Genomic DNA, 25,433 nt, shown 5'->3' with positions numbered 1-25,433 from the left:
CCTGCCACCCATGATCACTTGTCTTGTATAGTCAAGAGGATGAATGTGCAACAGTTTCTAAGTTAACTGACTTGCCTTTATAGTATACAATGTGTTACGTAACACAACTCCAGTCTGTGAAATATGACCAATGTGTTATGGGATTTCCCTGCATATCCAAATTCAACTTTCTTTTGATGGAAAATGTTTCAAAACATTAGTATTAAAACTGTCTCATCAAAAGACAGTAAATTAAAAATGAAAGGATACATATCCTCAATGAAATGCATTTTGTCACGTGTTTCCTGAAATAGCTGTGGACCGAAAGCCCCGTTCAAGGGCAGTCATCTTACCAGTGTAATAGCAGATTGTTGGGAATCGACCCTGAAAAGTCTCTTCACCCCCACTATTGGGTACCCATCTTAATAATGAGATCTCGGACCCTTGGGGATGGACCATCCCCATCCATCCCAATTGTATGGTACCCATCCCATTAACAGAATTTACGAATTGTTTTCTTGTGGACTACTGGGGAAGGACTTGAAAGATTGGAAGGCAGCCAGGCCCTGATTATTAGAACAACAATGGACTGATGGATATAGAATCTGAGAAAGCCTCTTTCCCATGAATTTATTTTACTAGTGAGAATGCAGACAGTTGAGGATGGCTCAAAGTAGGTCCCCCATAGATTGTTCGGGAATGACTCGAAAAAGGGCCTGTCCCACAGTACCCATCCTAACAGTAAGATAGTGGACTATGTGGATGGACTCAGAGAAGACTATCTGTCATAGGGCACCCATCTTACCAGTACTACAGAGAGCAGAATGTTTGGGATATACCACGTCACTGGGTGGTGGACAAGGTATCTTACCAGTGAGATAATGGACTGTTTGGTATTGACTCCGAGAAGGCCCCGTGTCCCAGGTTGGCAGACATGGACAACTCATCTCTCTCATCATCAGTTGTTTCAGCATCACTGGCCCGGGAGCTTACATCATCTTTCCTATCTTCTTCCTAGTGTATAATAAAACTGTCGTGAAGCAGATCTTAACTTATGAATAAACAGATTCTTACTCATGTATGAGGGAATGAAATGGAAAAACAGCACAAAGCGATAATGTTATAAAGATTACGTTTCAATATTGTATCAACAAAAATAGAAAAGCTACGTTTTGTCTCTCATGACAGACATTATTTTTCAGTGCAATATTTTTCAAAAAAAATTTAAAAGTGTCTTATAGCACAGCAATTCAAGCAGGTTATTTACTGCTAAGGCAATCAGAGTTAAAGTGCCTTGCCCAAGGACAGACCATGGTATCTGACCCATGCTTGTTTGAAAGTAGCATCCCAACATGGACCCTTCTGATCACTTGTCAGGCATGCTGACCACTGCAATGCAGCTCCCCCAATCAAAGATGTTTGACAAATAATGTCATATATTGACATATACTGTTCAGAAACTTATATGGTAATGTAGACTCAGCAGCTATGACAGCTCAAGACTTTTTATTGACTAAACACAGCCTGAGTTCTGTGAAAAGGAACTTAAGAATTTGGAGACTGGTTTCATGAACCTCCCGAGCCTCTGACAACCTTTCCTAATTAGAATATTTAGCACTGCCATTTCTCCAAAGGTAAAGCCATGTCTAACAAAATCTACATAGGATAAGTTTGACATGCATAACACCTCATGTATATTAATTTCCATTTAAATCTCTCTTTAAGACAAATCAAAGCATTTATAGCAAACAAAAGAAAAATTATGCTCAAGTCAAACCACATTTTAAACGTTATACAGAAAGAACAATATCTGTTTCAATTAGACCATCCACTCTATTCGCATCATTCTGGATTCTTCTTATGCATAACCTGAAAGATTCTGCTAATGGTTTTATTAACATGCATGTATCTTCATACCATACATGAAAGAAGTTTGTGACTCTGAAAATGGCATGAAAAAGATTTCTCATTTCTTGCATTATTTTTAAAAAAAAGATAAAATTCAATTCAGAATGGCTGTATTAATAAAAGAATCAAATGGAACTGGGCTTAAGGCAAAACATTCAACCATGTATTTTCTCATGAAATCTATCAGGTACTTACAGTTACTGATTTTCTTGTCAACTTCTGACTGCTTCGTCTTCCTCCCCTAGATTTGCTGGCTGATTGACAGATCAAAAATATGATTTTATCACTACTGCATTATAGCACTGCATGATGTCACAAACGAAGTCATAACATTAAGCAAAGAGAAGGTGTAATAAATGGGACATACGGATGTATTTCAAAGCCATTTCTCAACACTATTTCTGCAGTCTGGTCCAACAAAACCACTTTTTCCCTTTATGAGATAAGTAGAATCTTACATTTGTGCTCATTTGGTTTCATGTGAAATTTATTAAATGAGTTTTAAATAAAATGTCTTTTGCTGATCAGTGCTCACAAATGATTAATATTATTTGACTCATTTTTTAAATTTAATTTAAAATGAGCACCCATTTAAGATCCTCTAAATAATATTTGTGTAAATGTATTACCTGCACAAAAGCATGTCCAAATAAAAAAAATAAATATTAACTAATATTTTATACTGCCATCATGTTTTTATGTAAGGGTTACAAAATCTGTAATAATATTTGTAACTTTCAGCACATATTATTGATCCCCTCCATGACAGTGATGATGGATTTTTGTAATCAGTGATGCCTGTCTGTCTGTCTGTACATGTCAGCTGAACAATTTTAGAACTGTTTGAAATACACTGGTTGAGATTATTACGGTGATAAAAAGGAGAATTACTTACATTTTTGATTCATTGCTTTTAATTTTTAAAACAGTTATTGGAATGCCATAACAAATAACAATCATGATGTGCATATGCCATCCATAAGGCATCAGGCATTACAGCTAATATGAATATGCTATCAATAAGGCATCAGGCATTACAGCTGATATGAATATGCTATCAATAAGGCATCAGGCATTACAGTTGATATGTTTATGCCATCCATAAGGCATCAGGCATTAGAGATGATATGAATATGCTGTATAAAAAGCATCATTAATCAGAGCTGATTCCAATTAAGAGATCAATAAGTCATTATTTTGGTTTAAACAACATCACATAAAAATAATAATGATAATACTGATACTAATGCTAATAATAATAATAGTGACCACAAATCACCATGGATTAACATCATCAAACCAATTCCAAAATGTTTTCCTTGCAAAGTGTTGTTATTTTGTATGGATGGACTGATTTAGGGTCAAAACAAAGAATGAAATTCAATATTAACATATGTGACCACTAATGTGTCAATCTTTTTCGAGGCAAAATGCAATTAAGTCTTTGTCACGTTATGTACCTTTGCGATTTTTCCTGCTGGAGGAGCTCATACCCCCAGTTTCACTAAGCCTGGAGGATATGCTGCTAGAGGGAGACAGAGGTTCCTCCTTGATGGAGACTTCGTCATCCACACTGACAAAACTTGCACTGGGAGTCACAGCCATTTCCACTTCATCCTCTGACTGCTCCTGAGAAATTATAAACTTGCCAATTACAGGCTCACAATTGGGGATTTTTTGGAAGAGTGAACTGTAAATATCTGGTATAAAATGTATTTTCTTGGTGCCATATGCAAAATGCTTGGTCCATGCAAGATATAACATGTAACAGAATCTTACCACAGTAGAGTAAATAGTGAATTGCTAAGTCTTGCAAATGTATCTTTCATAAAATGATGTGAAGATATGATTTTACATATACTTTTACCTTTCTGAGACATCTGATAATTTGAAAATAAAATTTAATAATCTGAATATAAAAAACAATCTGCTTTTTTATGTGTGAGCAACTAATGTTCAATTGTGCACCTCATTACCATCATGAACCAAAGATCAGGAGCTTTTTAGGGTTACAATTTATAATCTGGCATAATTTGTCATACTTCATGCTTCAGCACTGCTTTGATTGGGCTTTCTTTCTTGACTTCCCCCAGTGGATCCTCACTTTCAGTTTCCTCTTCAATCTTAACTTTTGGCTCAACAGGTTCCTCTGAAAAAATGACATAGAGTTTAACGCCATTACAAACCCCAGTGTAATAAAAATGATCCCTGTTGAACAATCCAATAACAAAAATATAAGTTTTATTTTACATGCGTTTCCACAAATGCCTTAGTTGGTCCCCATCATGCCATTTATTCCTTTAAAATGATGTGTATCACTGCAAAGATCAAGGAAACATGCATGTCACAAAACTCTGCTAAAAGCTGATGTACTACAGATGAACATGGATAACAACATATGCTCCATAACTTTTCCGGCAAGACATAAATATTACATTTTAGAAGCTACACAAATTTCAAAAGTTACCATATTTATCTGTTTACAAATCTAGTCCAACTGCAAACAAAAAAGACCCTAATCTGCCATCACATTAAGTACTGGCAGATAAAGGTCCATGCCTTTTGCTGTAATGATTACTCCAAGCAAACTGCAATGACATTTGTGCAAGCATATCTGGGCCTGCTTGGTTTGCAGTTTGATCTATCTTATAAGCAAGTACTTATGGTACTAGATACAATGTTGCAGACTTTTTTTAAATAAATTTCTTTAAAAATGATATGCCTGTCTATAAATGTTATCACTGCCTTGCTCAGACTTGATATAAATAAAGCTTGCATGAAGAAGAAAAAAACTGATTGCATCAATTTCTAATGTTTGACATACTGTTTTACCACATGTGTATACATTCCTTCACCAATCCATTCATCTGTCTGTCTGTAACTCAAAATCCTACACTTGGTACATAAGTTCCAAACATTATGTAATCTTAAACAAGAATTGTGTGCTTTCTGGCTCCCACCTCCGTGGTAGGAGGGGGTAGTTGAAAGGTGAAATTTAATAAAAATAAAATCAACTTCAATTACGAAATAAAAAAATGTGTTTCCAGTTGGCTGACTGTCCATTGTTCATTGACTACCCTTGCATTCCCCAATCCCCGTGTAAAAAATAATTTAAAAAATGCATAATATAATGTTTAAAAAGATCCCTACCTACCTACCCTAATTATAAAACCAAAGCAAAAGGAAACATACATTTGTTTTGCCCTACAATTATCTTTTCTTTTCTTAAATAAAAACAGAACTTTACATATATGTGATCAGAGTGAAAGATGATGGACATATAAAAGAATATTAGTTCACTGTCTGGGATAGAGGTTGCAGCTCCTACTGTTGTTGTTTGATCAAGCTCTGTATATACTGTATGCTGTGGTACATTCCACTTCACTCTAACAACCTTCTTTCAATAATACTGGATTCCCACAATTCTGTGATATTCAAATACCTGTTTATAAGAAACGGGTCACAACAAGTTAGCTTAGCTGTACAAGTCAACTATATATAACATCCACCATTGCAAAATATAAATAACCTAACCTCTTTGTAGATACAAAATCTAAAGCCTACCATTTTCTGCTATTTCTGCTGTGTTTATGCCCATGTCTGCTTGATTCACACTAACCTCCTCACCCGCTGAACTTGACAAAGGTTGAAGTCCACTCTCAAGTGGTACAGATGTGCTACTTTGATCTGAAAAGGTACGAGGAACTGGACATCAAATCATTGGGTCTAATCTTGGTTAATGTTCATGTTCAAAACAGTTTTCCAACATTACCCCATGTATTGTTGACATAAATATTTCATGAACACAAAGACACACAGCAATTCCATATAAGAAAAAATGGTTTTCCCTATTGAGCTAGGGTGCAGGCTGTGTTAAAGAGAGCTCTCATTTGTTGTTTAATTCCCATTTTGTTTTAAAATGACTTTCCTAGTGGAGCATTAGCAACTCTAAATTCTGTTTTTTTTCCACGTGTTGGATCACATGACTTGTATCATGTATATACTGTGCTGCGCAGGCTTTACAAGATCCCAAACTATCATGAGACTTGCTTGAGTAAATCCTGAATTTGTCAGTTCCATTGACCAATACAATGGCTGCATTTCCAACCCATGCCATTTTGGGGTAATATCTGCAATAGCTGCAAAAAGTCTTTCCTTCAGAGACAATATGTTCAAGCCAGGGATAATTATCACCCGAATGTGGCTGAAAATTAATGTTAGTTGCATCATATTTGACATTTGTTGCTGCCAGACAGTCTGGCTCGTTTTTTTATAGAAACAGTTCCCTCAAACTATGTGGCAGCGTTACACTTTATCCCTTCACTCTCACATGAGTTTTCCTCCTCTGAATCCTCATTATGACCTTCCTTGTGAAAATAATTTATGAAACTCATTTTATACAAATAGAAAAGATCATCTCATTTGACAATGACTTCTAGCAAAGTGATTATAGTATATATCTTGTCATTTAAATGAAAACAGAGGCAACTCTTTTTGCATAATGCCATAATTGTTTAGATTCAAATACAATTTTGAATGTTAAAGTTAAACCCCCTATACAATCAATTAAAAAAAAAGACTCATTAGTGTCATTTAATCAGTTAACAAAGGAAAAGGACACCTATGTTGGCTAAATGCCTTTCACTAATTTCATTGCACTGACCCAGTCAAGGTTCCTTCAGACTTAAGAACAACAAATTCCATGGCCTTTCCAAAACTTTTCCTGGACTATTTCACAAAAGTCAATAACCACAATATCTTGCATTATCAATCACAATTGTGTCTTGTTTGAAACAAGTTTTTTTAATTGGTGCTTGATGCTCTATGAAATTACCAGTTATCAATTTTTCAAGCCACAATGTCTGCAATTCCATGACTTTTCCATAATTTGCAAAGTTTTAGCCCTTGAAATTTATTTTTTAAATTCCAAAATTTTCCAGGGTTACAGGACCTGTGGGAACCCTGCTCACTGAACTGAAATACAAAGGATGATCTGCCCATGAGTATCTGGTTTGAGTAAGTGCAATAAAACAAAGTTGTTTTGGTCACACAGCCCAATATCAAGTCAAACAGTAACAGACTTAGCACACATGCAACAGGTATCAATGACCATTTACATTAGTAACACAAGATGTGACTGAATTAGTGGAAGTCAATTCAAGCATTCAGAATGCCTACAGGGAATGAATGGCCAGATAAAGGTAGATAAAGTGATTAAATTATAAAAATTAACATTTGCCTCAACTTGTTTTAAAATAGGACAAAAGCACTCATATCAGGCAAGTGCCACGGAAAATTTTATTTTTCTGATTTTAAAACAAGTAGTCGAGGATGTCAAGCTCTGGCATCTGATCATCACATAGTCCTTACAAAGGGTCTGCATAAGGTAATGGAATGTCTAGGAATGGTTTATGTATGATGCCATATCATGTCAATACTGACCAGGTGATGTGCGATACCTGTGACCTGAGGCTGATACCCAGTCCCAGCCATCAAAGACATAGATCTAGGGTGTTCATAAAGCCAATGTGGTCTGCAGCCAGTTGGTGACCTTTATCTAGTTAATGGCCCACTAGGTAATGCCAAGAAGTTCTGTTGGTGGCAATGTTTGGGCTGTCACTGAGCGAGAAGCTTGTAATTGCCAGGATTGCAAAAAATTTTATAAATGGGCAAGGTTTTCAAATACAAGGATTCTGTTTAAAGAAAACTTGACTGAGGTGGCATTATTAACAAAAATGATGGTAACTACATCCTTGTTCATAGCCACAACAACAGCTGTCTCATTTGCATGAGTATAAGTTATTTGGCAATGATGGTAGCATAGCCATCCCCAGTCCAACATAAACACATATCACAGGTATGGACTAAATTGCACCCCATATAAATTATACAGGTAAAGTGATTTTTTTCAGACATGCTCTTAATCCAGCCTATTGTGTTGACAGCTTTCAAAAGAGAAAGCAAAATAATGGCAGATGCAGGTACAATTGGCCAATAATCTTACTGTATAACAAAGTTAGACGTTTAAGGTGTAAAGTATTCATCTGATGAAAACAGAGCAGAAAACAGATATAACAGCTGAAGCACACTGCACTGACTTGAGAAACCTTCACAGAATTGAAATGGTACAAGTGAATTTGGTATTGACAAGTTCTCAAGAAAGTGTGTACTTCCAAGCACAAATGGAAGTAGCAACATGATTAATGGAATTATGAGCCCATCCCTCTATCCAAGGGGAGACATTTCAAGTCGAACTTCCACCTTTGCAAGTAATGAACTTTTAGCACAGTTGCTAAATTAACCCAGGACATATGATGAATGTCTTTTTTTTTTAGCATGGGAGCGCTGGATTTGAACATGACAGAACAGGATTTAATCTGAATAGTAAAACTAAAATACCTTTCCCAGAATATAGCAATGCTCAGATCAAGAATTCAACTCCTCAAGGCACATACCTATTGCTGAATCATTACTGTCTGTCTGCATAGGTGATTTTGGTGCAGGAGAAGTGGGGACTTCAGGATCATGACTCAGTGCTTCTGGCATTACTGTGCTAGCTGAAGTTGTGGTCATGGCATTGGCAGTGGCAGCAGCAGCAGTGGCAGTGGAGGCTGCAGCAGCAGCCTGCTGAGAGGCCTGTAGTGCTGCTGCATGCTCTGCTTCGGCCTCCTGTAGGATAAAAAAAAAGAAGAAATACGATGGATTACCATATAACTAATTTAAATGCTGTCATTTTTATATATCTCTAGCAACAAAAGATGATTTAATCTTAAATGAGTTTCTTTCTATACATGGTCAGGGTAAAGTTATCTAATATTTAATTAAAATGTTTATGCATGTAGTTTTTTATGGAATCATCTGCTATATGGTTTTATGGAACTGGCATTTCTTATGAAACTACTAACATTTCTAATATAGATAGTGTTGATAGCTTTTCTCTTCAAATACATCAAGAACAGATATACACAAAGGGCATTAGAATACCAAAAATGTACAGTGTATGACTATATATACTTGCATACAAGTCAGGTCACACTTTACAAAATTTTATCTACTCTTGCACAATGCACCAGTAGATCTAGGCCTCTGTTGTTTGTTCCACTAATCAAACTGCATAGACTCAGATCAGCTGTTGCATCATGCAATGGAATATCCAGGTCTATGCTGCTTGTAGATGGATCCAACTTGTATGTGGGTACATATATGTACATTGTTTTTAATATATTGGTACAGCCACTTGATACTGAATGTTTAACTGAAAGAACTTAGAACCCAATGTAAAAGTTGAGACTTCTGCTACATTATAGAAACTACAGATGTTATCTGTGCTTAAGTAAAGGCTGTTTCAGCTGAAAAAAATGTATGTGACAAGCTTTGGAATTCTTTTTAAAAATGTACTGTATTGAATATTGGCTTGCTGAACAAACATGCATCTAAGCTTCATTTTTGTTTATATATGCATGAATGTTAAGTTTTGCATTTAACTTGGTTTCTCTTTCACTGTTGTATACATAGACATGAAAACTAATCAGTGTAACTACTGTGGAAAAGTATTGCTCACCACAGACAAAAGAAGGTCATAATAATCTACTGTTCATACGAAAACGACCTACTGTTCATTTTCCAATGATTACAGTCAGTTTCTGCATTAAGCAAGTGCATTAATAAACTTAATATATGATTCCATGTTTCACTAAAACATCACAGAATGTAACATCATACTGTTCTTCTGGAGCTTTATGGGACATTTTCAGAAATAAACTTACCTAATGCATTAAGTTTCATCACTGTACATACAACAGGGTCTAAGTGTGTGTGTGTGTGTGTTTTTGTGTTTAATGTAGCTTTTAAAATTTTAGTCATATTGCTATAATATCTGCAGTGTGGCAGTTTATACTAATGTCTGGCACTGGGGCATCATGTCGCAGACATGTCCCAGCCAGTCACATTATTCTGAATCCAGGCCGACCAGTCCTAGCACTAACCTCTTAATGCTCTTAATGGATGCTCTAACTACTTTTGCCTCTGAAGCAGTAGTGACCTAATGCATCTAAATTTGTGTCTGTACAACATACATGCATTGCAGACATACAGACCAAAGAGCTAAGTCCAACAAATTTAATAATTTCAAACAATTTGAAATAATGCTATAACTGAATGAAAATCTAACCAAGTCAGTTACAAATGCAAAAAGGCAACAAAAAAATCATTTGCCCACCTTAAGTCCTTTTATGATTCTTCATATTAACAATGTTTTCGTCTTAAAAAAATAGAACTCCAAAAAAGTTTTAAAATATTATAATGCCCTGGAAGTTTAATCAGGTGATTTGCATACAAATAAAAATATACAGACCAAACTTTGTCTACTTCAGGTGGTTTTTACTTAATTATGCTAACAAGGTTTGTGTCAGAAGTCCTAAAAAATTTAAATGTGTAACAATTTAAAAATTACTTTACTGACTTGAAAATATATTAAAGTTCTCTACAAATATGTACATTTATACACAAACCAAATTTAATTTGTTAATGTAGATTGATTTTTGTGCAATCTTACTAAAAGGCTACTAAGGATGGATTGAAAGACAAACAGGTTGAACCACATCAACATTCTGCCACTGAAAGCAGTGTGTGTGTGAAAAACAGAAATGAACATTGATGCCTATGCTGACAACAATGACAATGCCCTCGGACAAAAGACAGCTATATTTCTTGCCAACCTAGGTTACCCTCAACATGACATAGAGTTTATGATAAATTACTTACGGCTTTGATCTGCTGCAGGTCATCAACAGACTTAAGCTTGCTCTGCAACAGGGATGACAGGAGTGGGGATGTTGGAGGCATGGGTTTAGTCACCTCAGGGGTGACGTTTGGAGGGATCTCAATTTTTATTGGTGGAATGTTTTCAGTCAATGTTAATATAGTTGGGGTAATGGAAGCTAAGCTTTCATCATCTGTCTGTAATGAGAATAAACATTATGAACTTTTATACATGTTAGATATAGGCTTAATTTGTTGTACTTGTAGACCAACCTTTCAAATAACGCTAATACACAATGTATTGAAATTAAGAAAATATATCATTTTATATAAAGTTAATACACAATGTATTGAAATTAAGAAAATATATCATTTTATATAAAGCTAATACAAGGTATTGAAATAAAGAAAATATATCATTTTATATAAAGCTAATACACAATGTATTGAAATTAAGAAAATATATATTATATTATAAATAAAGCTTATATACAAAAAATTGAAATAAAGGAAATATCATATCACAGAAAGCTAATAAACAGCACATTAAAAATTAGGAAAATGTCAATATAATGACTCTTTCCTCTTCATTTTATTTTAATTATTAAAACACATCACCAAAACATTTATATAGTTTACATCACTTTTACTTTACATGGCAAGGCCTGCAAAGTGAGAAGAATGCCACTTGACAATACTTAATTCCACTAACAGAAAAAATAATTTTCATTGTTTTCTAGTTCCTCTAGCTATGTTTCAAACTGAGAGATAATGAAATATGTTTAATTCTTTATTTCAATAAAAGTTCATCATGCTGCACACTTTAATTTTAATTTCAAAAACACATCAATTTGAATCAGTGCATTCCATTTTTCAACAAAAAAAAGCTACTCCATTTGCATGAGCAAGTTCCATACTTTAATTTCAATACAGTAAAACCTGTCTTGAGAGACCTCTGCTATGAAAGACCACCTGTTTTGAGAGACTAAGATCTCCATGCACAGATTTATTGATTATATAGTGTTATTACCTGTTATGAGAGATGACCTGTCTTGAGAGACCAATATGTTTTTGGCAGAAGAGAAGGTCTTTCAAGACAGGTTCTACTTTACATCAAGTACAAACATTTTTCATAAGAGTAAGTTTTAAAAAGTTCAATATAGATACTAAAAAATATCATGGTGTTCTGCACACCAAACCAACCCATACACAATTTTTCTACTAAACCCATATTCAACTGGCATAACTAATTCATGCTACCCTTCTCAATTGTACACTAAATAACTTCATGCTACATTTACTGACCTCTACGTTGACCTGGTCACTGATGGAATCCTGGGTACTCTCATCAAACTCTGACAAGCTGCTTGCTGACTGGTTCCGATTTAACTTTTGCACTCGTCTTAAGGCTGCAGAGAATCAAGACACACAGTCTAGTTTGCTTTATTAAATTTCTGTTTACTTTAGTATAATTGTCATACAAAATCATCAACAGGAGTAATTTGTTGAATGTAACTCATAATTAAGGACGATAGCTTGTGAAATAATGAAGCATTCAACTTCTTAAAATGTAGCTGTTTTTTTTATATTGTTCAGGGTAATCAATACACACACAAAAACAAAGAAAAGGTAAATATCTGTGCACATTTTGTTGCAAAATGGGCATAAAACCAGTGTGCATTAGGAACAAATTTGTATCATGGTTCTCACAAAAAAAAATCAAAACTATTTATTTATTGTCTTTTTTGTATCTCTCAAAATAGTATGCAAATTTATTTAAAATACAGACATGAATCAATAAGTTCATCTTGTTTAAAAAGCTGGGAGAGGGAATATGCACCGAATTCATGTTTGCACAATAGAAGACAAATAATGGGAAATATCAAATGGCACTTATTTTATTACATGTAAATGCTGTAGCTGGTTAAAATAAATTCCTGCAACTAAGAATTATATCAGCAACATGTTGTTTGCCACATTCATTTATTCCTCAGCTTAACTTTATTCTGAGATCCCCAAGTCAGACAAAATGTGGACAAACACTAATGTAAGTTATGATGTAATTTCTAGATTGACTGCATATTGACAAGATCTACAATTATAACTGAACATAAAACATAAGTAAGTGCACTTACTGGTATAAAAGAAATCAATCAATTGTATTAGAATTCAGCAAAAGTGGATAATAAGAACAGAACTGTTTCTGCAGCTTCAGACATCTGCTCCTAGTGACGCTATTTTCAGAAATGATATTAAATTACAAGATATCTGCAATAAAATGGCTTCATGCAGTAGTTTGATTTTAACAAACTGGTAAACTAATTTTTATTTTACAGTGATCAAAATCTTTCATTAAACTCACTTTGAAATGAGAAATGATGTTTGCATTCTTAATAAAAACTAATCTGGTAGGATGCCAGTAGAATGAATTAAGTATCTATGGAAAAAATTAGATAAATATAGAAAAGCAGTGGAACAGAAGCCCCTCAAAAAGCATCAATGAAAATCAGTGCAAAGTAAGTACTGAACCTGAGTACGAAAAATGACACATGATACAGCCATCTCATGGCCCTCTCCTTAACTACTGAAAATATCTTCAGTGTTTCAATGTTATACTCTGGACATCATAAAAGCAAACACTTCACCATACACTGAGCATTCAGTCTAAGCCAATTTAATTATCGCTTGCTTCATGAGGAAGGCATTGTTTAGAAAATGGAATATAATGTGCAAACATTTCTTATCTCACTTGTACTCTTAATTCCAGTCAAACTGGCAGTGTAAAAAGGTGTAAATACTCTCAAATTTGAAAGCGATGCAGATTTTATCATTAGGGTAGAGGGTCGAAGCAATTCTTTTGCTAGATGGTGGGATAACTAGTTGTGTTAACACAGCAGAAATGAAAGTTGCCTTTTGTGCCAGATTGACAAACATAGTTGTTACGATGATCAAATTTTACTGAGCAATTTAGAATTTATTTCAATGTTTTGTTTGCTTATTTTATTATAATGGTGGCAGACCAGCATCTTCTCCAACACTGTTAAATGGTATTCATGCCAGAATTCTTTGTCAAGTTTGGTCAAATTTTATTCAACGATATTGAAGAAGACATCAGTCCAAGGTTTTTCTGTTTTTAATAAAAGTGGACATATCTGACGTCAGATTGGCATCTATTTTTTCTTAAATATGAAGACCTTTATGCCAGGATATTTTCCTTTTTAAATGTTCAAACTCTATTTGACGGTTATAAAGAGTCATTTTAAAGTTCTCTTTCAGGGTACATACAGAATTCTGAATGATAAATTCAAAGACTTTTTACAACCTTTCAAAGACCACAAATATAGATTTCCAAGACCTATTTTCGCTAGCATTTTGTATAAAAGTTACATTATATGAGAAAACAATGAATGCAAAATATTACAATATTGAAACTGAAGAGGTCATCAAAAAAAAAAAAGAAACCAGGAAAACTCGACTACATCCAAATCTAACAACCCTGGACAATTTTATTTGTGATTATGGAAAAAAACTAAAATGTTTGGGTTTATTTCAATTTTCAAAGACTTTTAAAGACCTCTGGTTAATCTGCTTGATTTTCCCAAACTTACAAGGCCTTGAAAATGCTACCTCATTTTCCCCAAATTGTCAAAGAACTTCAAAGACCATATGAACCCTGTCTATTGTTAGTAGCAGTGGTTATATTTGATGACAAATTGTCATTAGTTGTACAACTTGAAAGTCCTCAAGTAATGGTGACCGTATCTGGCAAAGGATTGGCATTATTTATTGAAATATGAAAGGTTTTCAGACCAGGAAGCTTTCTGTCAAGCTTCAAAAAATTCCATTTAGCATTTGTCTACTTTTAGTAACTGTGGCCACATTTGAAGGCACATCAGCGTTACGTGTACAAACTTTAAAACCCTCTGTACCAGGATGCTTTCTGTTAAATGTGGTCAAATTCTGCTTATCGTTTTTTGAGCGAAGTTGTTTAAAGCTTTTCTAATTTAGTAACAGTGTCAAAATCTGATGGCATGTCATCATCTTCTGTACAACTTGAAAAGGTCTTCATGACAGGATGGGTCAAGTTGTTCAAATTCTATTAAATATATTTTCAGGAAAAGTCCTTCAAAAGCTTTTTAATTTTTATTAATAGCAGCCATATCTAATGGCAGATTGGCAGATTTTGTTACAATCTTGAAAGGTATTCATATCATGATGCTTCTGTCCAGTTTGGTAAAATTCTATTCAGTAGGTTTATTATTACTGTTTTGGGCCTAACATACATTTTTCAACTCAAGATATGCTACACATAGTGGCCAGTAAAACTGTTGGAGGAAGAACCTTGGAAACCTCCAGGAAGAACCACTGACCCACAGAAAGCTACCAGCATGCCTTTTCACATACCACACTGCCACAGCCCATCTGTAGGTTTGGAGAGCAAACAGTTTCAATTTTTTTATGAGTTTTAGTTGTGCTGGCCATATCTTATGGTGAAGCAGCATTAATTGTTGAAAGCCTTCTATAGTCAAATTTTATTTTGATTGCTTATGGAAAAAGGTGTTCTAGGTTTTTCTATTTTTAGTATGACAACCATATTTGATGGCAGAGCAGTAACATTTGTAAAAGCTTGAAAGGTCTTCATACCAGGAAGGTCTCTGTCAAGTTTGGTCAAATTCTATTTGTTAGAGAAGTTGTTTTTCTTGTTTCAGCAACAGTGGCCATTTCTGGCAGCATGTCAACAGCATTTGTGCAGACTTGAAAGATCACCTGACCATGACCAAGCTGATCAAATTCAGTTTAGCTGTTCTTGCGAACAAGTTGTGTTGAGGATTGTGACTATTTTTAATAATGGTGGACATATCTGACAAAGGACTGGCATCATTTATACAAATCTGAAACCACTTCATGCCAGAATGCTATGTGCCAAATTGGTCCTGTGGTTTTTGAGAAGAAGTTTATTATAGCATTTGTTGACAGATACATGATACGTGATGCACAATCCACAAAAGTGTGTGTGTGATTTTGATTTTTAACATAGCTTTAACAATTTTTCAGTCATATCGCTACGATGTCTGCAGTGTGGCAGTTCATAGTGATGTCTAGCACTGGGGCATCATGCTGCAGACATGTAGCATGATGTCACACCCAGTCACATTATCCTGACACTAGGCCGACCAGTCCTAACACTAACCTCTTAATGCTAAGCACCAAGCGAGGCAGCTGTTAGTACTATTTTTTTTAGTCTTTGGTATGACTCTGACGGGGATTGAAAACACAACCTCCCGCATGTGAGCCAGACGCTCTAACCATTAGGCCACTGGAGCAGTTATGCACAAAAGAATGATAACCATATGATAAGCCCAAATGGCCTATGGCCAGGATAACCAATTAGAGACTGAAGTCTTAATCATGTCACTTTATGTACAATTTCTCCCAGAGTTTATAGTGCTATGAACCAATAAGATAACAAAAGACACAAGAGATGAAGCAATGTAATATCAAATCATTTTGAACTTTCAAGTAAACATTGATGTTTGCATCAGTAATAACAGTAACAATGAATTCAGATATAATACAATTAGTATCAATTACATTTTACTAAAGTACATGAGATTAAAAATCAGATCAAAACTCTCACCCAAGGCTTGTGCTCTGGCTTTAGCTTCTTCCTCAGCTTTTCTCTCTGCCTCTCTAGCCTTTTCCTCTTTTTCTCTCTTCTCTCTAGAGTCATAAAAATATGCAAAGATTCAAAGAATAAAAAGTCTTCAGGAGCATTGCTAGGTTATAAGGTTGCCGCTTATCCCATTTTACACAGCATGTTGACTTTTTGACGACTTTCAATCCTGGATAATATACGTAAAAAAATTAACAGGATCTAGTTATTTTAATACTGGTGTAAATTTATGAAATGTAAGCAAAATCAACTTGGTGAAAAGAAAGGAAATGTGCTAAAATACAGATACATGTCAAAAGTATTAAACTGAAGGTGATTACAAGAAAACATGGATGACAATAAGATTGTGGATATGATAAGTATAAAATATTTTAATGATGTATGATGAAATCATAAAAATAGCAATATGCCAATGATGTGTGAGACACAAATACCTGTACCAGATCTGCCAACCATAACAAGACTGTTTCAGTAAGGCAGTTGATTTTTTTCCCCGTAAGTTTGACAAGTTTTCAGTAAGGTGTAACAAAATATCATGTACTGCTATTCTAAAGTTGGAAAACATCTAAAACTTTTTGGTATTCAAAGCTGCTGCAGTGACAATAAACATTATGTTCAACTGAAAAGTAGGCCTTATTTACCTTAAGTACAGTTGCAAAAACTTCAGTTGCAAATCAACAGCTTGTTGCTATCTCTCAATTTGACCTAATTCTTGGAATCTCTTTCGATTTCACATAACAACAGCAATGACATCTCCCGCCACAACTTGTACTCAAATCGACAAGTGATGTCCAATAAATGTAACTGTGTCCCTTCTTGCTTTTCTTCTGGAGGTTAAGATTATTCCTTTTTATTCTTTTGTAATGATTATTAACACTTACTAAGATGCTTATTTACACTTACATCTTCAACATGTATCGCTAGCTGGATGCCATTTTTAGAGAAAAAATTATAATCAATAGTTTGATCATGCAAATTCTTCACAAGCAACAAAATTATGCAGTTTGGAGTGCGAGGTACTACAATAAAGTTAGTCTGGTACCATGAATAACAGTTTGGAGTGTGAGGTACTACTATAAAATTAGTCTGGTACCATGAATAACAGTTTGGAGTGTGAGGTACTACTATAAAATTAGTCTGGTACCATGAATAACAATTTGGAGTGTGAGGTACTACTATAAAATTAGTCTGCTACCATGAATAACATTTTGGAGTGTGAGGTACTACTATAAAATTAGTCTGGTACCATGAATAACAGTTTGGAGTGTGAGGTACTACTATAAAGTTAGTCTGGTACCATGAATAACAGTTTTGGAGTGTGAGGTACTACTATAAAATTAGTCTGGTACCATGAATAACAGTTTGGAGTGTGAGGTACTACTATAAAGTTAGTCTGGTACCATGAATAACGCCACTAAATTTAAATGAAACAGGCCAAATCAAACATGGACAAGCTAGTACATGGATATTACCGCAACATTCATGTTTCTATAGATTTTGCTTTTATTCTGTAAATCCGAATTTAAAGGGTCATTTTCATAAGACTTATGGCAAAATGATATGGGTTGGCAGGTCTGCAGTACATGTGATACAGCTGTATGTATGGACACTGATTTAAACTGACTAAAATATAATGTTTCTAATTATTCAAAATTTGTGTCAAAAGTTGCAGCTGTAAAATCATTGGTTAGATGTTTCATTTCACGGTGAGGTCAAGATATGTTATGACATATGAAAAAAAACACGGATCTGTCATCACATAATATGCTGGCAGACCCGGGTCTAGGTTTGTTCTACTGATTCCTCCTAACAATATAGCTGCAAATCCCAGAGTACAAAAATACTGACTTCTTATGACAAAAATACAGAGTTTCAGGAACAAAAACTGATTTATAAATCTTTAATACATATATAACTATTTACAACAGCTGCAACTTAGTTAAGTAACTTAATTATTTAATGTCAAAGATGCATGTGTTGCACTCTTGCACCTTCTGAACGGCCACTCTGCTCCATTCAGGTGCCCATTCAGAAGGTGTAAGAATTCAATACACACTCAGACACAGGCTGTTTATAAGAGCTTTTTCCATCAATATCAATTCAAATGTACCATCTTTCATTGAAATTGATAATGATTGTGATTTATTTTACTGAACTGTTTTCCTTCCAGCACACTAGTAATAATTTCTAGTTTGACTGTGTAGAAAAAGTATGCAAAATAAATTGTTAGCAACACTAGTAACTGAGGAAAATATCTTTCTAAAAGATATTAAGTAAACCAAACTTATTGAATTACTTTCCTGAAAGCTTAACTGTGTAGTAATATTCATATTTGACAATGTATCTAACTTTTCAATAACATACACACAAAAGACAGAGAAAACTAACCTGAAAATTTTGTCCTTAGGACTTCATCAGCAGACTGATGTAATCTCTACTGACTGTTAACATCGCTAAATAGAATAGTGAGCGATGTTAAGAGATTGTCACAGATATGTGGAAAGAACACTGAAAGTGAGATTTAATGAAAACTGAAGACCAAGTTCAAACTCATCTAGGCATCAAGGCACATCCACAATGTGGCTCTGGCCATAATATAACTTGGAACTCTGTAAAAATCCTAGTACAAGAACAAGCCTGGTTCGAGTGGGGGGTAAAGGAATCAATTTACATTAGTGCACATAAACCCATGTTGAACAGGGACGGGGGCCATTACAACCTGCTGCATATCTGGGACAATCTGTGGACATCACTCACCTTTGCATCGAGCAATGTTGACAGTCAGTAGAGATCACATATGTGTGCGGATGAAGTCCTTAGCGTACAGACAAAAGCTTCAGGTTAGCTTTCTCTATTTTTTGTGCATCGGTGAAGTTTGCCATTGGGATCAACTTATAAGGAAGTATATACAGTCATAAACTCTGACTCAATGAAACAACTAATTATGTCCTCATACCCTCTGATACAGAATTTTTGTCACCTATTTCTAGATTGCTGCTGTCAATTACAAGAATGTAAAAGTAAAAACACTGGGAAGTTATCAATCTACCTTTGCATTTCCTCCCAAACATCGTGAAGTCGGTCGTCCCACTGTCCAGATTTGATAAATTCTACTTCCCGCTTCAATTTCCTACACATATGAATAAAAGACAAGTTTTTATTAAAATGACAATGTAGAAGGCTGGAGAGAAAAAAAACAAGAATTTACTCAGAATGCATTGTGTTTTTATATAATTTCACCAATTTAAAAGTTTCCATTATATTTAATATAAAATTCTGTGCAAACAAATGAACATTTTAGGACAAGTTAGGAACAGGATGACATAAAACAATTCAGATCAGAAGCAAGAATGCGATAATGTAAACAACATGTTGTAATTATCCTGCATAGAATTGCTGTCTTAACACAAATTAGTTCAAATAATGAGCAGGAATGTGATACTGTATACAGTGTTTACATTGTCCTGCAGAGAATCATTCATCTCAATTCAGATTACCTCAAAACAAGAGTCCCTTGAAGAGAATAGTGCTCTGCTGGCAGAAAAGAGTTTCCAGGAATCCGAGATAAGTCCATTTTATTGACCATTTATTCCTTTTAACTTCAGACTATATAAACATCTAAATTATTTCTTGAGGAACTCCAACATACTAAATTTGATCATTAAAACATGTTCATATATGTTTGACTTATTTATTTTCACCAGATGCCTGAATGAGCAGAACAAAATTCTTTGTTATTGCTTTTGATCTGAGCCTGATATTATGCCAGAATATTGCACAACTTCTCTTAACCACAGTCAAGATACCTCACCTCCATCCTATGTTTCATTAAAATCTATAGTTAAGGTTATTGGGGAAAAAATATACAAAAACAACATAAACTAGTACCAATCATATTTCATATATTTCTACATGCATCACATGTGTCATCATGTTGACAAGCCAGCAGAACTAAAAACCCGAGTCAAGATCTTTGACCTTAAAATTATTGTCTAAGTGCTGACTGTCAGCATATTTATCAGAATGCAACTAAATACATAGTCTGGTAAAAATTCATGGTGATAAATACAAGTCCATGTGTTCATAAGTGCAATGAAGTACAAAAGTGCAAGTAATAACCTTTGACTTGACCTCAGTGTTTATTGGGTATGGTTTTGAAATAATTTCTCCAAAGATATACTTGTATCCATATCTGAACCAAATTCATTCAGAACCAATTAACATATAGCATGAAGTGTTTTAGTCAAAACTACATGCCAATGCCAGCACTCATTTATGAGGAGTCTCTTGATGGCCACACAAGCTGGCTATTGGATCAGTATCACCTGAATACAAGAACAACTGCAGAACAGAAGAAAAAAAAGTATTTTATTTAAAAAAATAAAACTTTAAAAAAATAAACTGTTAGTCAGACCATTCATTCATGAGAAGTAACTGTAACAAGATTTTTTTAACTATAACCACTGTGGTGGTTATTTTAGATGGTTGTTGCTGTTGTTTTTGTAGGGTTTAACACCATTTTTCAGTACAAGATAGGCTATACATGGCAGCCAGTATAAATGGTAGAGGAATAACCTGGGAAAACCCCAAAAAGAACCACCGACCCATGAGAAGCTACTGGCAAGCTTTCTCACATACACACACTGGCCAAACCTGAGACTAAAACCCATGCAGACAAGTGAGATGGCAGTGATCCATAACAGTAAGAGCTTTAGACCACTTGGTCACTCAGGGCCCCATTTTAGGAGGTTATTTACATTTTAGTCCAACTACACATAGTGAGAAGCATTTTTAGTGAAAATCTCATGTTGATACAAAAATCTCAGGCCCCGAGTGGCCGAGTGGTCTAAAGCGCTCTCCGTTATGGATCACTGCCATCTCACCTCTGTCTGCATGGGCTCGAGTCTCGGATTCAGCCAATGTGGGTATGTGAGAAAGCTTGCCAGTAGCTTCTCGTGGGTCGGTGGTTCTTTCCGGGGATTTTCCCGCGTTCTTCCTCCACCATTAATACTGGCCGCCATGTATAGCCTATCGTGTGCTAAAAAATGGTGTTAAATCCTACAACAACAACAACAACAAAAATCTCAAAATCTTCAACATGGTCAGTATGCTGAAGGTCTGATGTGAACCCATTTTACTTAGGACCAGAAAGTATACATGCCAACCCCTGGTGAGGAAAAAGTGTAATCCAAGTGGATAAAAACAGCAATCCGAGCAGAAGAAAAGAGTAATCCACATATAACATGATACAAATTCAATCAGCATATGTATAAAATGATTTATTTATCCCTCTGGACTTTTAACATCAATTACTGCTTCAAATTTTAGTATATAACACTTTGAGCTTTAAAAAGCAACAGACTCTCATATTGCATTTCAAAACACTTTGTACCAGCTGAGACTATAAATGTTTTGCACACCAGTAGAGCACTAAGTGCTGGGTTACAGAGCCTGTATCTAAATTCAGTTTTACTTTTGTTAACAAAGCTGAACAATCTCTCACAGTCAGCATTAGAATGGTAAAGAACCAATATACCTTTCATAACCTGACAAAGAGGAGGAAATTTATATCTTCCAGTTAGTAGGTGTTTTAGCTGGCAAATAAGATGAAAAAATCAACTCTGTCCCCATGAAGTACATTGTCAGGTAGAGTGCCAACTTGATACTTTAGGAGTCTCCTTCTAATTTATCAGCAGCCTTTCCTGCTGCATGGTGAATCATATGACAGAGACAACCTGATATGAACAATAATGGAGACATTTTTCAAAATACAGAATGCAACTTCTTTATGAATTCCAGTCATCACTGATGCAGCATCAGCTGAAAACCCCATACAGTTCTGCCAACTTATATTTATTCAAAGCATTATCAAGCAAATAAAAAATTGTTTTCTCCAGTGGAATCCACTGTTAATTCTGGTAATGAAAGAAGAGCACTCTGACTTTGCCCTTTTTGTTGTCAGTCTCTTACACAGGCTGGGTACATCTGTTTGTCATCATAATCACTACTCCTGTCTGTTGCAATATTAAACGGCCCAATTTTCATGGCTTCTGCAATTTTAAGTGAAGTATCTTCTGCTAAACACCTAACAATATTAGATGATTTTGTTCTTGCACATGCATATTTTCTGCAACTTTGGAATCTGGAAACATCTGTTTGAACAAAGGACCAATGTAGTTTTCTACTGCTATGGTTAGTCCGTGTTCTGTTAAGAACTCGAAAAATAACGCCTCTGCATTTATAAAATTCATGTCCATAATTTAGTTCTGCTGTGAAAAAAGAGGCTACCTTAGTACTGGAGTTAGGAAAACAAGCTAATTCATGGCTTCTTTGTTTTACCACCATGACCAATATTAAAATCCTTTCCACACAGCCTGCAAGGGGCGTGAAGCTGCTCTAGAATGGAACACTGTAATATGTAGTTCATGTATTCATCTCTGAATCGATTTTTCATCTTTTCTAATCCATCTGTGAAATTATTTGAAAAACATTTGCTCTAACACACACATCAACTAGAATAAATCCGACTTGACTTTTAGTGCCAAGTATCTACAGACTGGTTCTGTACCAGTTATCAATTAGAACAAAGAATCTGCGAGCAAAGATTACAAGTTAGAAAACCAGTCTGTTCTCTCCTAACTAAGCCATACAGCTGCTTTAAATATAAACCGAAGTCAAAAGTTTGAAAGTAGAACCAACCTACTTCTTGGAAATAAGGCAAGTGCTATAAATAGAATATAATACTGTTAAGAAAGTGCATGTAAGTCTATGGACAAGCGTACTCGTATGTCGTATTTACACAGAAGCCATCTTTTCTACAATACGGTCTGTGCAATTAATGGGATGTTAATAAAAATGAGAAAACAAATTATTACTTTTTTTGGAGGGGGATATACCAAAAATGCGTAATTGGGATACAATTATGCGTAAGGCGTAATTTAGTGGAAAAGAGCATAATGATTACGCCTAAAGCATAATGGTTGGCATGTATGCAGAAAGGTGTCATAAAAAGATCTTTAATGAAAACCCCATGTCAATATGACCCCATGTTCATTCAAGAGACAAGATCTGAATATGCTCCCCTCCACCATCATTAGCAAACACCTTGTCAGTACTGCTATCAATTTGGGAGAAACAGCAACAATACTTTCAAGCTTGCTTACATGGTGGAAATATTAGAGATCTGATAAGCACTATTTTCAGTTACGACCAACTAAAATCACAATAAGTATTTTAGAGAAAACCCCATGTTTATACACCATCTATTTGGGAGAGGTAACAAGATTTTCAAGAAGAAGTATCACTATAAGCAGTTGTTCACGGCAAGTAACAATAAGAGGTTTAATCAGTACCATTTTCGTTTAGAATAACTACACATCATCTGAAGTCTCTTCATGAAAACACCATGGATACAACCATCAAATCAAGTAGCCATAGCAAAAGTTTTCAAGATGGCCACCACTGCAGCCATAATGGCAACTGATCAACACTTTTTATTTGGGACAAACTCATGAAAAACCCATATTGAGAAGAACATTCTGGATGGTAAGTTATAACCAAATTTTCAGGACAGATAACTCAAGTGGACATTCACTTACTAGGACGAACTTGAAAAAAGAATACGTGGACATTCACTTACTAGGACGAACTTGAAAAAAGAATACGTGGACATTCACTTACTAGGACAAACTTGAAAAAAGAATATGTGTGCATACAGTTTCAAGGCAATTCTCCTTTGTTTAGAAGTGATAATAATGTAATGGACAATGTTGAATGGCACAAGGTCGCTTACTCTTTTATCAATAGAGCTAACAAGATTAACTCAATACATAAGCAATCATGGATCAAATGTTTGTTAAACTTTTAGAAAAAGTTTGAAATGAACATCTCCAATGTTTTCTACATAATTGAATCTATAGCTATTAGGGCTGCTAAAAAAAATATGGTGTGGGGAATACTTGGCAGACATTTTTTCAAAGTCCACCACACATGAAATTTTAGTGAGACCAGTCAACAATGAGCACACAGTTTCATCTGGATTATTCCACCAGCACCCACAGGTTTAATAAAAACATGACACCCATTATCTTTTTTTTTTCTACTGGAAAAGATCTAATTGTTTTTGTTTTTTTTAAAAACTTTGAAGCTAGAAATGTCTCTTGGCTACCAAGAACAGATGCTTTTACCTCATCTGAGAGATTTATTATGTAAAATGATTGCTCAAAAGGGACAATTTGTTGCTAATGGTACTCACTTGTACCGTTGTTGCTCCTCTTGTACAAAACGCTTTAGTTCCTCAATGTGTTCAATCACTAACTTTCGGACAATCTGGTCCCCTGGTGTCTCAATGGCCTCCTTCTCTTTGTCACCTCGCTTGCGCCTGAAATGATGTTTTTCCCCATGTAAAACATGCACTCAAATGCATATAGTAAAGGCCTGGCTCCATTGTTTAAAACTTCCTGACAACAAAAACTGAATTCCTGGTCAGATCCAAAACTTTTAATCTTCTTTAACTTCAAATGGGTGAGGTCATAATCCTGATTATGTTGGCATTATTTAATTTCTACAAACTCTACATACATATTCAACTGCAAACACTGAAGGACAGGTTCCATTTTCTTCAACTTCTCGACGACAAAAATTTAATTCCTGGTCAAATTCGAAACTTTTAATCTTCTTTAACTTCACTCTGGTGAAGTTAGAATCCTGAAAATGTAGGCATTATTTAATTTCTCCAAACTCTACATACACACTGAAATAAAGCAATCTGTAGAGACTCTTAAGAATGATTTTTAGTTATGGAGTTTTATGAGTTTAAGTTCTTTGTGCTTGAGCACCATTTTGATTTATAAACAGCTAAGCAGTATCAGGCATTTCTTAGTGACAACCCGATGTCACTACCTCAATCGTTTTAGAAGCAGCTACAAGATTTTCAAGATGGCCACCATACCAGCTATACTGAATATCCGAGGAGCTATATTTTTTGTATGATCAGACACTATAAATAGTCTTTCAATGAAAACACATGTTGCTATGGTCATCCAGTTAGGGAAAGTAGCAACAACAGGAACTGGCAACTATGCTGGAGGTCAGGTCAGCACAATTTTCAATT

General features: G+C 35.0%; 1 protein-coding gene across 1 annotated transcript in view; it reads right to left on the bottom strand.

Annotated features, from left to right (window-relative positions):
* Nucleotides 1–25,433, bottom strand: part of LOC149795372 (bromodomain-containing protein 8-like) — a 55,752-nt gene that overhangs the window by 14,930 nt on the left and 15,389 nt on the right. Inside the window, exons 5-15 of the mRNA XM_089965148.1 lie at nt 24,576–24,701; nt 19,371–19,451; nt 16,286–16,368; nt 11,953–12,056; nt 10,651–10,845; nt 8,343–8,556; nt 5,452–5,574; nt 3,930–4,036; nt 3,348–3,516; nt 2,083–2,141; nt 851–993 (exon numbers count right to left, since the gene is read on the bottom strand). Of these exons, the coding sequence (XP_089821274.1) occupies nt 851–993; nt 2,083–2,141; nt 3,348–3,516; nt 3,930–4,036; nt 5,452–5,574; nt 8,343–8,556; nt 10,651–10,845; nt 11,953–12,056; nt 16,286–16,368; nt 19,371–19,451; nt 24,576–24,701 (1,404 nt within the window). The remainder of the gene's footprint in view (nt 1–850; nt 994–2,082; nt 2,142–3,347; nt 3,517–3,929; nt 4,037–5,451; nt 5,575–8,342; nt 8,557–10,650; nt 10,846–11,952; nt 12,057–16,285; nt 16,369–19,370; nt 19,452–24,575; nt 24,702–25,433) is intronic.

Source organism: Sinohyriopsis cumingii, chromosome 7 (genome assembly GCF_028554795.1).
Source record: "Sinohyriopsis cumingii isolate HCF-2022 chromosome 7, ASM2855479v2, whole genome shotgun sequence".
NCBI lineage: Eukaryota > Metazoa > Mollusca > Bivalvia > Unionida > Unionidae > Sinohyriopsis > Sinohyriopsis cumingii.
Note: the sequence above shows the minus strand (reverse complement) of the source record. Positions and strands in the feature narration are given on the sequence as shown.